The sequence below is a fragment of the Cucurbita pepo genome, chromosome LG11 (genome assembly GCF_002806865.2).
Source record: "Cucurbita pepo subsp. pepo cultivar mu-cu-16 chromosome LG11, ASM280686v2, whole genome shotgun sequence".
Classification (NCBI taxonomy): Eukaryota; Viridiplantae; Streptophyta; class Magnoliopsida; order Cucurbitales; family Cucurbitaceae; genus Cucurbita; species Cucurbita pepo.
Genome location: NC_036648.1, coordinates 8219476 through 8234445, shown reverse-complemented (window position 1 = coordinate 8234445; position 14970 = coordinate 8219476). Strand labels below are relative to the sequence as shown.

Here is a 14970-nt window from a genome sequence, read left to right as displayed (position 1 = left end):
TTTTATTTACTACGAATGAGTTCAAACAATTATGATTCGGGGTTGTTGGGCCGAAGTAAAGCCCAATGGGCTCTTCAATGTGATCGATCAAAGTAAAGCCCAATGGGCTCTTATGAAGGAGACGGGTCAAAGTAAAGCCCAATGGGCTATTTTGACGGAAATGGGTGAAAGTAAAAGCCCAATGGAGGAGATTCGCATCTCTCGGTCTCCTTCGTGCTTCCCCACCACACCTTATCCTTCTGCTCCTGCTTCTCCTCCATGGATCCTTCTGATTCTTCCTCCTCCCTTTGAATTCCCCTTATCACACCAAACAAACAAACAAAACCCATCTCAGATTTCAATTTCAAATCTCCATCGCCATCCATGGCTGCTGCTGCTTATGCCTCTGCAAGACCCACTCTCTCCTTCCATCTCTCTCAACCCTCCGTTCCCAGTCCCAGATTCAATTTCAAACCCCCCCTCGTTGCCTTTCCGCCGTTGCAGAGATCGGCGGCGGCGAGACCCATCCCCATTTTCACCCTCAACTCCATCGACGTCTCCAAAGAAGACAAACCCACTTCGGAAGACCCGGATTTGGCGGCGGTAGTTGGGGAAGAGGCGGCGGAGGCGGCGGAGGAGAAGTTGGACAGGCGGCGGATGGAGGAGAAATTTGCAGTGCTGAACACGGGGATATATGAGTGCAGGTCGTGTGGGCATAAGTTCGACGAGGCGGTTGGGGATCCGACGTATCCGATAGCGCCGGGGCTGCCGTTCGAGCAGCTGCCGGAGGACTGGCGGTGCCCGACGTGTGGGGCGGCGAAGAGCTTCTTCGAGAGTAAGAGTGTGGAGATAGCGGGGTTTGCTCAGAATCAGCAGTACGGACTTGGAGGGAACACTCTGACTTCAGGTCAGAAGGCAGTGCTCATCTATGGAACCTTGTTCTTCTTCTTTGCTTTGTTCCTCTCTGGCTATTTCTTGCAATGATATGCTTCTTCATGGATCATCAATCAACAGGTAACAATTTCTGTTTTTCTTTTTTTATTAATAACTATATATTATTATTATTATTATTATTATTATTATTATTAATACTTATTTATTTATTTTTATTTGAACTGATTAATTAATTAATTAATTAAACCATATATTAAATAACTCTAAATTTAATATATAATTCCATCTTATATATTATGTACTTAAATGTAATTCTAATGCACAAATTTGTGGAATTTCAGGTGCATTGAGTAAATTGTAAAGGAGATTGTGTATTTTTTTGACAATAAAAACAAATCATACTGTTGAATTATATGTAAAGTTCGCTCTTTAGTTCTTCATCTAAATTTTTTAGAAATCATCACGAATTGAAGCCATTTTCTATCTTGTCAGCTAATTTTTTTTGCTTATTCTTGCATGATTTACACCATTAGCCTATTTTGGTTTCTTTCCTAAAGATTTTTTTTTTTTTCTCAATTCTTCCAATTTAAACCAACTTGTGAATAATATCTCAATTTTGTACACGAACTGCCAACCTGCAACATTTTATCGTCAAGAACTTCTCGGCTGATAGCATGTGATCCAACCGAATCCATGTTCCTGCTAAGTTCAATCTAAAAGAGGTTGTGCCAAGGAGTGTTAAACGAGAAGTTGGGTAATTTGGGGGGAAAAACGTGCATGGAGAAGCATCTAAGAGGAACATATAACAAACTCGATATATACGACTGCTTTGATAAGCACCAAAATAAAATATGATCAATATATAAAACGAGAATCGAACGAAACCAACCATTTCGAGAAGGTACAAAGATAACCTATTAACTACTCATATCCTGTGTGTTCTGATATATCCTATATAATCAACATGTCTACTCTACAATTCCTCTTTAAAACCCCAAAGTAAGGTGGGGTATTTCTAGAGGTAAACCTTGTAGATACACAACAACAGTAATGGGATGATGATTCATTGGTACAATATGCACAAAATTCACTAAATGATCTCTTACCGATTTGTTTGATTTGAATCTGTCCTTGCATGCAAATAGTTCCATCTTTATATGTCGTCCCCAGTCGCTAAATAAACGTCACGATGAGAATGCAAGAAGTGATTCCACCAGATGAATGATCAGCTCGCATGACTTGCCCCGAAGCATCTGTTAGGGTGTGACTCACCCAAATCCATGTTAGGTAAAGGTTGAGGAATACTGCAAATGTCTTTCGTATTTGGGGCAACTTAAACAGCAGCCAAGACGAACCGAACAAACAAGGATTACTGCCTGCTTCCAGATCCTGACCCACTCTGGAATGATGGAGTCTTTGCTAGATACATTTGTTTCGCTTGCTTCTCGTTGGCTCCTCCTGTAAAACTTTCTTGTTGTCTTGCATACATTATATTTGCAGTTGGCGTTGGCGCTCTATTGATCCATTTGTGTGGTGGTGAAGGAAGAGCGTCAGTAGCCTGGGCAAAATTCTGTTGGTTTGCCGAGTTTCCGACGTTCAGCATCTTTGGCATCATGACGGGAGAAAGACCAGGAGTTAACATGTCGAGAGATCGATTCCTCATGCTCTCTTCAATTGTCAAAGCAGACATACCAGTCCTCACATTGTTGTATCGCTCCTGATGCTGTACTCTATCATTTCCACGGGAAATTTGCCTGTTGTCACCTGGCATACCATTTGAAGAGTTGGGATATCTTGGCCTACCTGATGCACCCTGGTAGTTATTATAGTGCCCGTAGGAATAATTTGGATCTTCACCATACCCCGTTTCAAAACCTGAAGATCCAACTTGTCGCGGCCGAGAGAATATAGGCTGTCCCGGGAAATTGCGAGAATAGGGTTGATCAAATAATCCCGATGACGAGCCACCATTAGGTTTGATATTAAGAGTGTTTTTCACAAGACGATGAGCTGCTTCTCCCAAAAGAGGGCCAGCAATAGCTCTAGGTACTTGAGGCCTGAAAAACAGGTGCATTATGAAAAGATAGAACTAATCTTCCCAGAAGTTGAGATGTTCATAGAAAAGGCTCTAGCATGCCAAAATTCTATCCTAATTAAAACTACATATAATTGTGACAACAAGCTTGAAAACTATTCCAGGTGGATTCTTCAAAGTCTGTTAAGAACTTTAAATTTTGATTTGTCTTTATACAGTAAAGATGAGGCAAATTTAAGTACACTAACCGTTCTCTGCCATGATAGCGCCGGGAATTATTGTCTTCATGCCATAAGGTAGGGAAAGGTTTGATATCCAAGGAACTTAGAACCTGCAAATACAACAAAGCATCAAGCAATGGGCAAATTTTAAATACCTTAAGCTAATATAGTGGCAAGGGAATCACAACGTGGCATCCTAAAACTAGAAATAGGCTAATAAAAAAATTCCTCACACAATGACAGTGCATACATGAATTACTTTATATTTGTCACATTTATTTCAGAGACGTTATTACTGAAAGGAAATTCAATGAGGCGTTAGGACTCATATCAGACGCACCTTTTTGGGAATGATTACACCCTTTGGAGGTCTAGGGACATGTTCATGCTTCTGAGGATTAAGATAGGTTACATTCCTACAGTTAAATAAAATGTGTGAGTGAACGAGAGAGAGAGAGAGAGAGAGAGAGAGGCCTGTGTGTGTCTCAGGTTACCAAATGAAAGAAAGACTTACAGGACTTGATTATGCTGGATATCTGGCAAACTACTGATTGGTGATGGAAAAACATTACGGAATACATTTCTCTCACACAACCAGAGGTATCCATTCATCCCACCACTGTAAAATGTACGCAACAAAGGGATCAAACCAGCACATACAGGGACAAATTATCAGGAAGTTGATTGAATATATGATGAAACTAAACCTACCTGGCATTCGTGTCAATCACCCAACAAGTTCTTTCACGTGGAGGTAGTTGACTAGCAACTTGGTAATAAGAGAAAACCTGTGCAGACAGTGGATGGGCACAATGCGTATAAAGCAAATCAAGCATCACACTATTCCGATTCTTCTCTTCATCCTATATGCACCAAATTTGCAGATCACTAATCTCGGCATTGAAAAAGAAACCAGAAGAAATATATTGAAAACCAGTGGCAGATTTTTTTTTTTTTTAAATTGTGCTTTCTAGATGAAATATATACAAGGCATAGTGTCCGACACCCACAAGGAAGCGTTAATCTTAATCACCTTTCAAACATCCCCACCAAATCTCTCGATCCATCTAAAAAATCAATTTTTTCTCTCAATCCAAATGTTCCACAAAATAACAAAGAAACTAGTTTACTGCAAAACTTTGCCTACTAAAAAGAGGATTTAGAAGCACCTCCTCCATAAAGGCCTGTCATCTCTATTACAAACCCACCACTGAGCAATCTGAATGGAAAATTCTATCCATCAAAATTTTCCCTCGATGGATACACAAAGGTGGTGGAAATAAAAAGGCTTAAGAATATATAACTGTCGCATGATAGCTCAGCACTGTAAAAATGGTTAATTCCACTAAGGAGCTCAATAAGAATTTCACCATAGCAAAATTGACCAAGTGTCCAGTACTAAAAGCAAAAATTATCTGGGAAGGTCTATCAACCAAATTTAGTTTTAATAATTGGAAGACTAAATGTATATAAATTTCTCTTTAATACCGTTAAAGAGCTTTCAAGTCTCCTAGTTTGAGCAAGCAACTTTCTCTCGTCAATGAAAGGCAATTTGGCAACACCCTGAATTTCACAAGGGAAAAAGATCCAATGGCTTTCATCAGTTGAACAAATATCGAAAGAGATTCTTGAACAAATAGCACTTCCCAATATTTTAATTAATAAATAAATAANTAATATTAAAAAAAAAATCTGCATCCAATTTAAATAATATTTGCCTATTGTTGATGGATTAAAAGCTAGCTCTCAATCTATTAAGCTACCAAAATTAGAAATATCTCAAATATTCCACGTAAGGAATCCAAAAAGGTTCAAGCCCGTCACCTTTTGGACCTTGGTTGAATCTAAAAGCTTTCACCACTAATGTACAACACTTGGGATAAACTTATCGACGGTACAGTGCTGGAAAAATAAATCAAAGGCTAGCGCTAAACTACATATTAAACATTATTCAGGAGTCTTCAGGTTTAGTGGTAGGTAAACCATGGTTTAACCTTACGATTCTGGGAGGATGTATGGTTGGAGACTAAATAATATTCTTTCCCTGCACTAAATAGGAAGGGGAATAGCAAGAATTCAAAGATGTTTGGAGTATAAATTTTGGAGAGGACAAGACCCACTAAGAATTACATCCTCCAGTAAATAGACAAATAATAATAATAATAATTAGTATTATTTATTATTATTATTATATTAATGAAGCAAGCACAAGGAATGGACTTACCACATCTTGTTTTATTTCAGCAATGTTTTCTGAGTTAGCATTGAACTTCTCAGCATAATACCTCTCCTTGTATCCAGGCTCCCCTAACTTGATCTGGAAAAAAGGAAATGGAAAAGAATGCAAGACCATATTTAGACGTCTATCAAAACATATGCATTTCAAACATCCCATCACCATGAGATTACATATAAGCCTTCCAATTCAAAAAAAATCTAAAAAGGAGGAATTTGTTGATCCTTTCAATTCATGGGACCATAAAAATGCCTCATGCGTACACACAAACGCACAGAATTCCTATCCAATTGATATGACTACTCTGTAATATTTTATACATCTAGGCAACTAAAACCAATAATTAAGAAGAAGCAAAGCATACTCTTCCTAGATTTTACTGTGCTCTGCTTGTTCTAAACTGATGAAGCCTATGCTAGCTTCATCCAAATTCTGGACCAACTTCTTTCTGGATTTAATGATAAGAAAAACTTATCTATCACTTGGCTTGTAAAAATAAAATTTCTCAAAATACTCCAGTAAAAAACATAGCTTACATCTTATAAACAATTTACACATTAGTTCTTTTACGATAACATAGACNGCTTTCCATTCATGTCAATCTCAAAATCTATTCACAAAAAACAAACGCCATTTGAGGAAAGAGGAAAAATTACAAAAAAATCAAAACAAATAGTGATTAAGTGATTACCTGAAGGGTAAAATTCAAGGATTGGCGATGAATGATCGGTCATCAAGTTTCTGTATTTCTCAGGAAGAGCGGTTGAACTGTATACATATAAGCAATACGCATGATGCATAAAAATGAAGACGGTTGATAAGCTAAACAAGACAATATAAGAGTATATGCTGAAAAGAAAATAGAGAATCTTTTGAGACAAAATCATATAAGGATCAGTCTGCCTTTAGCTTGGTTTTTGGCTTCCAATAAATAAGTCTACTCAAAGAGGAAGGTATTCTGCTGACTCATTTCTTGATTAGCGCCAACAGGAAAAAAAAAAAAAAAAAAAAAAANATTATTAGTGCTATTTGATAATATTAAAAAAAAAATCTGCATCCAATTTAAATAATATTTGCCTATTGTTGATGGATTAAAAGCTAGCTCTCAATCTATTAAGCTACCAAAATTAGAAATATCTCAAATATTCCACGTAAGGAATCCAAAAAGGTTCAAGCCCGTCACCTTTTGGACCTTGGTTGAATCTAAAAGCTTTCACCACTAATGTACAACACTTGGGATAAACTTATCGACGGTACAGTGCTGGAAAAATAAATCAAAGGCTAGCGCTAAACTACATATTAAACATTATTCAGGAGTCTTCAGGTTTAGTGGTAGGTAAACCATGGTTTAACCTTACGATTCTGGGAGGATGTATGGTTGGAGACTAAATAATATTCTTTCCCTGCACTAAATAGGAAGGGGAATAGCAAGAATTCAAAGATGTTTGGAGTATAAATTTTGGAGAGGACAAGACCCACTAAGAATTACATCCTCCAGTAAATAGACAAATAATAATAATAATAATTAGTATTATTTATTATTATTATTATATTAATGAAGCAAGCACAAGGAATGGACTTACCACATCTTGTTTTATTTCAGCAATGTTTTCTGAGTTAGCATTGAACTTCTCAGCATAATACCTCTCCTTGTATCCAGGCTCCCCTAACTTGATCTGGAAAAAAGGAAATGGAAAAGAATGCAAGACCATATTTAGACGTCTATCAAAACATATGCATTTCAAACATCCCATCACCATGAGATTACATATAAGCCTTCCAATTCAAAAAAAATCTAAAAAGGAGGAATTTGTTGATCCTTTCAATTCATGGGACCATAAAAATGCCTCATGCGTACACACAAACGCACAGAATTCCTATCCAATTGATATGACTACTCTGTAATATTTTATACATCTAGGCAACTAAAACCAATAATTAAGAAGAAGCAAAGCATACTCTTCCTAGATTTTACTGTGCTCTGCTTGTTCTAAACTGATGAAGCCTATGCTAGCTTCATCCAAATTCTGGACCAACTTCTTTCTGGATTTAATGATAAGAAAAACTTATCTATCACTTGGCTTGTAAAAATAAAATTTCTCAAAATACTCCAGTAAAAAACATAGCTTACATCTTATAAACAATTTACACATTAGTTCTTTTACGATAACATAGACATAATGCGTAAGTGGGACCAAATAGATCCCTGGTACCTGTTATCCCAGTGAATTTTCCTACCAGCCAATCCTACTCATGTTTTATAAAGTTGGATTATTCCTACCACGTGTCCATCCATCTATGAAAGATTCTTACACCAAGTCTTCAATAAAATCACGGTGGGAATGAAAAACTAATATGCATAAGAGTATGGGTGGAGCCAAGAAGGAAGAAGTGAGGCAGTTGCACTTGCACCCCATAAGAGACCAGCCTAAATGTTAAGGCAAACGATTCCAGAGCTCATTGTATAATAGCTAATGGTAAGACTTCAATTACTAATGTGAAGGCAAAAGGGCTCATTTTCTCATTAAAAAAATGGTAAGACTTAAATTAGTTTCAGTTTAGGGGGTAAAACATTATTTCTCATCAATTAAAAAGAATCTTCAAGTTTTACAATTGAGGGTCCAAGGACAATTAAGAAGTTTTAATTCCCTAAATTGGGTTTATGTCTAAATGCTTCGTCATGTTTTTTTCTTTTTTCCCATTGTTCATACAGAGAGCACACTTGGAGGAATTGTTGTAATCTTCGGTAGCTCGTGGATTAATAATCTGAAGGCTAAGGATAACATATTTTCTCTTCTTTGCAGGTATGGTTTCAGAAGGAGATCAAAATTCATTTCAGTCAACCTTCGTAAAAATTCCATCTCTGGAATTTGGGTTGAAAGAATAAAAGGATCTTTGACAACTATGTGCTCCTTGGGATGAAAGCTTTGAGATGATCAAAGTTCATGCACCTTCTTGGTGTTCTACCAAAACTTTTTTGAATTAATTCTATCACTGGGATTAACTCTAATTTGAAAGCTTTTTTATTTGTTGTAAGATTGTACTTCTTTAATCTTGAAGGGCTATATTTTCATGCTTTTATCAGGAAAAGAGCCACATCTTGTAGTTTCAAGGTTGCCTCTATTTTAGCTTGCAACTTTGTGGGTCTCTATTTTTTCCTAAGTTGACCAATGTAACTTATCAAAATTTTCAATGAAAAGTTAATATTACTTGTCAAAAAAATGAAAGGAAAAGAAATTTTAAATTTTTTTAAAAAAATTGTAACTAGAAGGCACTTTGTCAGCCATTCTTTTTTTTTTTTTTTTTTTTGGGGGGGGGNTAAGAAAAAAGACTTTGATAAGCATCATGGATCATACAACCCTTTTATAAATTTCAAACATCAATGAAATTGTCTCTTATAAAAAAAAAAAAATCTTTAAATGCTAATAAATTAGTAATCACATTATGGAATAAAAGTAATAATATTATTATCACAAATTTGCTGCCAATGCAAAATACATTCAAAATTTTGAAAAGAAAAATTATATAGACAATAGGCATACACAATACAAATAACATTCAGACCAAAAGAACAACCCCTTTCCTGCCTGCCACCTCTTACTAAAAACACATGCACAAATTATAGGCAAAATCTTATTTCAAGTGTGAACATGAGGCAAGAAGTAATATCCAGAGAGGAATAAGGACATATATTGGCCAGATATCTTGCATCAAATAATTGTAAACTCAAGGACTTCAATCAAGACTAACAGGCTAGTAATAATCATATAACAATTAAACCATTAAAAAATGAACAAGTATATAAACATACAAAACCATTAAGAAATAAACGTGCTAACTAAGACCTTGTCAATTGTTGGAACTGGGGGCGCAGGACCATTCTCTCTTCTAGCTCTACCTCTCATTTCTTCATTATTCTCTTGTGCCTGCTGATCAGCATATTGTATCAGATACTTTTCATCCATGGATACCAATATATTGATTGTGAAAGATATAAATAGCTAGAGACTAAAGATTAGAGTATGGAAAGATATACACACGTGGTAGATAAAGACGTGGCAATAATATCTTAAGATACAAATCTTCAAAAGGATACAAAAGATGCAATGTAAGATTTTTCAAAAACAATAATCTTTTTTATTTGAAGCTAATGAAATGCACACCTAAGATCTCATCTGTATTTGCATTGGCGGGCAAGTTTAATAAACATAAGGATGCTGGTCCGGTTGATTACAAAAGTGTTCTTCAAGTAGAAAAAATAAATGATGGTGATGAAGAAGAAGAAAAGGTAGCAACAAAATTCTTTACTATTGAAAGCCCAAAGAGAAGAATCCAAATACATTCAACCGAAAGTGTAACAAGATTCAAATGAGTCTCTGCTATTAGCAACAAATTCAAATGCATTATTGCCTATTCAAGTTTTTTTACTAATCACAAATAATTTAATTAATTATAATCTTTATACTTCAAGAGAGTCTTTTACTAAATAATAAAATTATTTAGGCATAAGAAATCTTGTAAAACCTCGAGAAATAGTATAGGTTTTCTTTAAAGCTACTAGAACCTAGCAAAACATGTTCATGTCCTTAAGGTATGCCTTCTGAGGGATATGAGAATCTTTGAAAGAACCTAGGAGGACAATCTATTGAATTCAAACGATACTAACTTCAAAGAATCAAGTGTGAGGTAATCAAAAAGGTCATCCAAGTACAAGATATTAGCATCAAAACAAATGCATCATAAAACAGATGGCTGTGCAGTTAGTAAACCAAGGGGTGACTTTGTAAGTCACGTTAGGCTAATATATATGTTTCTTATCTCCATCCTTTTTGTATCTTCCTCTCAAATTTTCAATGACCAAATGAAATTTTGTTCCATACGTATTCCATAAGGTAGACTCTATTATTGTCATGTTTCCCTTTAAAATTTCTACTGCCCTCCTTCCAAACTCCAACAGATCTCTACCTCCAGACCACTCGATCCAGAAGTGCTCAATGTTTGATGGAAAACTTGAGAAGACATTATAACTATAAATATAAGCAGGCATCATGCAAATTATTGAGCCACAAGTTTAAAGGAAACGAACTTAATGTTTACTAGATTTTCTGTAGCGACCCATGCCCGGGATTCGGAATCCGGATTTTGGCACCTAATGGCCCCGGCATTCCTTTGCAACCCTGCGACATGGCCACATTACCTACTCCTCGCTTCTTAAGAATGAAGACTATCCTCACAAACCAATACAAGTCCTTCCAGCATGCTTTGTCATCACTCACATGCATCCCAAAAAAAATTCTAGAAGGTCACCCAACACAGAATTGCTCCAAGTAAAACATGTTTAACCATGGAGTTCTTATGATTGAGCCATCGAAAAGAAAAGTACGCCTTGTTGGTAATAGGTAGTGGTTTGCAATTATTTTAAGCCTTTCTTAGCTAAGTTATCCTATCCCTCATTTTGATGTAGCCTCCGTTCATTCATGTACCCCTCCTTTATTCGAGTGTCACATTTTTTAGTTTTCATATTATTGAACAACAAATTTAAAGGAAACAAACTTATTGTTTACTACATATTTTATAGGTTTCAGTCTTCATCGGGATAGGTCAAGGATGCGTCGGAACTGAGCACTAACTAAACTACGCAAAACAAATAGTAGATAAGATTCAAAATGCTCTGAACGATAACAGGCAGAACAAGAGATAGCACAAGACCTGCTGAATTCGGGCTCTTTTTTGAAAGATTTGTTCTTCGTGTACAGATACAGCTTGGATAAAATGCTCCACTTTATCTAACATAACCTAATAAGTTCACAGGAAAAAAAAGACTGTTCAGAATAGAGCTTGATTATTATACACACACGCACACAAAATATTTCACAAGAGAGAAGAAAAGTGAGAAAGTAACAGGAAAGAGCTCCACGATGCATAACCCTTAACAACCAATTGAAAGAATTCCATGATGCATGGATATCCTAGCTGCCCCACTTCAAAGAATAAAGAGCAAGCAAAATGAAATTCTCCAATACCTAAGATTATTTTCTTTTTAACAATAGATATATAGCATACCATAAATCCAAAAAAAGGAGAAATACACAGATTTGACAAGGAGATAGGAATCAAATCCCAAAGCCTCAAAAAGGGGACTCTATACATGTAAAAGAATGTAGGAGTGTTACAGAACAACACTCTTATTGATCATTATATAAACAATATGATGAGGAGATGGTAGATTATTTCAACCCAGCACAATGGCACTTTACAGAATTAACTAATTGAGAAAGAAAAAAATAGCTACTTTTCAATTCCAATGAGCAGCATATAAGATTTGAACTTTAGCTCTGAAAATACACAAGGTTGACACATTAAAGCAAGAGAAAAGGTTATTAAGAAGTAGAAAAAATGGTAGACATACGTTAGAAACGAGCAATAAGTTCAGATGAAATCCTACTTCCAAAGGAAAAATATGTCAGCAACGGTGATCAAGTTTGCAAGAAATAAGAATAGACCATTACCTCACCCGCGTCAGTAAGATAACCACCCATAGCAGGAAACTCCTTTCTATATATGTGCATCAGCAAATTAATAGCACCCTGAACCAGAAAATTAAGTCATGATACGATTGTTAAAGATAAAAATTATGGAAAAGAGGCAGTATATGACTTTACAGCCCTCAAAGCACTGAACTTGGGTATTTAGCCATTTAGGAAACAAAGAAATAACAGTATGCTCCTTGTAAACAGCTAGATCCCCTTACCTCTCTTATCTCCAAGGTTGGCATATGTGGAAGAAAATCGTTGCCAACAAAGAAACACAAAAACACAAAATCATCCACTATTCGCTCAAAATCAACCTCAAAAGGTGGATTGGGAATGTCCAATTCATACTGCAAGTATTCTCGTAAAACCCAAATGTTGAGAAACTGCACAGGGAGTACATCATGTCAGATACAGCAAGACATACTAAATAAGATACATTGAACCTTTGAAATAAAGATAACATATTCTCCAACCTGATATTTCTTTTTATGAATTGGAGTTTCATCGGCTGCATTCCAATCTTCTGGACCATCAGACTTTCCACGACACTCAGCTGCAAAATGACCAACTTTGCCACAATTGAAACATTTTTCCTGTTGCCCTGGTAGCATTATTACCTGCACGACTAATGTGTGTATTCAGTAATCGATCAATTTGAAGCAGGAGATCAGCTAGAAGTTAGAAATACATAACCACTCATAAGACAGTCAACTGACCTCTCTTAAAATTGAAAAGTGAATCTCGTGTGTTGCTAGACTAAGCATAATCAGATCTGCATCCTGAAATTAATACACAAAAACAGGAATTATAATGTAATAACTCTTTCTGCGCACACAGCCAAGAAGCATTAAAGAAAAGGAAAATATGAAAAGCTAAGATAGAAGTCACTCACCAGACCGTACAGACAATGTCGAGTGTTTGGATCAAAACCAGGCAAATTGCGTTGTAGCCGAATGTATGACATAATTTTGTGCTCTCCCTCGCCAGGAACATTTGAATCAGATAGAATAACCTTCAAATAATCATCGAATGCATCCCCATAAATAAACATAGAGAGAGAAAGTATCCTGAAAGCCAGAGGTATAAAAGGTGGAAGATACAGAAAGGATTACTCCACCAATAAGGAATTATCCAATCTTTAAGCCAATTGAAGATGAAAGAATGAGAAGAACAAAAATGTTCCAATCATACCTTCGTAAACCTCCACCCTGGGTTGTGATTTAATCTTGAATGCGCGTAATACTGAAGTGCTACGGAGAGCACTGCCATAAATTGAGTTCCGGGAGTGATGACATTAGAGTCACATGTTTCGGGCTTCTCCTTAGGTAATAAGCTTTGCCCATCAGCTTCAAACGCTTTTCTTAATCTTTCTTCTTCAGCTTCCTAACACGTGCAGAGCAAAAAGTAATTAAGATTCCTTCAGTGATCATAAACATACATGATGATAGATGGCATATAAGCAGTCTCACGGCCTCGGCAGCATCTTTTGCAGCTCTGAAACGCCGAGAACGTTGCTGATTCATTTTAGCTCTAGGTGCAACACCATCTGCCAAATTCTAAGATTATTAAAATAGACCTTGCATATAGAGAACAGAAATGCTCCAAGAACCTAAAATAGTTCATACCAATTGCCATGTAAAGAACCTTTCTTGGCCGAACCAATGAGAAGAGATGGTCAATGTAATCGAAAATGGATTTAAATACATCGTCGTATGTAGCTGGTGGAGGCTGAACATGTAAATCAAACACAAATCATCAGCAACAAATTTCAACAATTCTTACAGAAAATAAATCTAAGATGGAGGCCGATTCAGTAGCGTCACTCGTCAGCATTCCTAATAGTCCAAATCAAAACCACGTCTATTCACAATTCTTTATGCCTTACAATTTTTGAATTCGGAAAGTAAATTTTCATTTCGAGAAAAAAAAACCATGCGTCGTTCTCATGCCTCAAAAACCATCAGAGTATAGTTTAAGCAGCATTTTGATCGACACTGGTAACTTTTCATTTCTAAATCAAATTTACTTCGCTTTGTGGGAAAAAAAAACGACGATATCTGATATCCAGACTCCGCATTAGACAAATTCCCACGCCAGAGACCACAAGCTAGAATTTAAGACAGAGAATTATCCTTTTCAACATCTAAATTTCGCAAAACCCTCCAAACACTCTGATATTCTGCCAACACTGCGCTACTCTACGAGACATCCAAACACATATACATGAAAGAAACTCAAGCTTGGCCACATAACGCAACTATAATGCTCATTTCCCCTCGCAAACCAATCCCATTACAATCTCAAAACTGAAGCCAATGTAAAGGAGGTCAAGAACTGAATACCTTGCCTTCAGGATGAAAGCACGGATGAATTATGCCATTCATATCCAAATACAAGTTGTCAAACTCCATTCCATTAGGGTTACGCTTGGAGACGTCGATCGGCAAGACGACCCCGTTGGGGCCATCAACTGGCTCTTCCTCGACCACATCGGCGATCGACCGGGGGTACCGGTCGGCAAGCCACCGGTAGAAGGCAGGGACACCCATGGGCGCTGGAGCTCCGGCGAGTCAGTTCAGAGAAGAGGGAATTTCAAGATCTGTAAAAAGCTTCTATTGCAGACAAGTTAAGGTACGGATGCTTCCGCAAACAAAGAGACGATGGGGAAATTGGAACGTGTTTGGAAACGAAGATTGTGTGTCCTTATCGTTGATAACTATTTCCTTTCACCATTTTTCATTTGTTTGCAATTTTTACCTAACCTTTTTTACCAAATGATTTTAAGATTATTTTATTTTACTTTTAGTGAATATGAAATAAAAAAATTACAATAAATTTAGAGTTTATCGTAAAAATGAATATATTTGCAACGTATTAAATTCTTAATTAGATCTTCTTAAAAAAAATAATCTAGCAGATATTGTCTGTTTTTGCTCGTTATCGTCGTCAGCATCACAATTTTAAAACGTGTTTAATAGGAAGAGGTTTCTACACCCTTATAAAGAATGTTTCGTTTCCCTCTCCAACCGATGTATGATCTCACAATCCACCTCCTTGGAAGTCAAGTGTCCT

The 14970-nt window shown here is 36.4% G+C and overlaps 2 protein-coding genes across 2 annotated transcripts; one reads left to right on the top strand and one right to left on the bottom strand.

Annotated features, from left to right (window-relative positions):
* The first annotated feature begins 200 nt into the window (after positions 1 to 200).
* Positions 201 to 1349, top strand: LOC111805157 (rubredoxin). Its single transcript, XM_023690076.1, has 2 exons — positions 201 to 993; positions 1215 to 1349. The coding sequence occupies exon 1, from the start codon at positions 364 to 366 to the stop codon at positions 961 to 963; it is 600 nt and encodes a 199-aa protein (XP_023545844.1). The 5' UTR covers positions 201 to 363; the 3' UTR covers positions 964 to 993; positions 1215 to 1349.
* A 397-nt stretch (positions 1350 to 1746) lies between these two features.
* On the bottom strand, positions 1747 to 14562 carry LOC111804820 (5'-3' exoribonuclease 4). Its single transcript, XM_023689617.1, has 20 exons — positions 14241 to 14562; positions 13524 to 13626; positions 13368 to 13444; positions 13090 to 13281; positions 12791 to 12910; positions 12615 to 12677; positions 12372 to 12515; positions 12117 to 12281; positions 11875 to 11952; positions 11075 to 11161; positions 9211 to 9291; positions 6932 to 7041; positions 6057 to 6268; positions 5942 to 5975; positions 4618 to 4723; positions 3841 to 3992; positions 3644 to 3748; positions 3470 to 3545; positions 3157 to 3239; positions 1747 to 2930 (listed from the first exon to the last, which is right to left on the bottom strand). The coding sequence occupies exons 1-20, from the start codon at positions 14445 to 14447 to the stop codon at positions 2243 to 2245; spliced, it is 2883 nt and encodes a 960-aa protein (XP_023545385.1). The 5' UTR covers positions 14448 to 14562; the 3' UTR covers positions 1747 to 2242.
* Between the last annotated feature and the right edge of the window lie 408 nt (positions 14563 to 14970).

Bases quoted from the DNA above. Each gene is read 5' to 3' on its own strand.
- LOC111805157 (XM_023690076.1), top strand. From the start codon at position 364: ATGGCTGCTGCTGCTTATGCCTCTGCAAGACCCACTCTCTCCTTCCAT.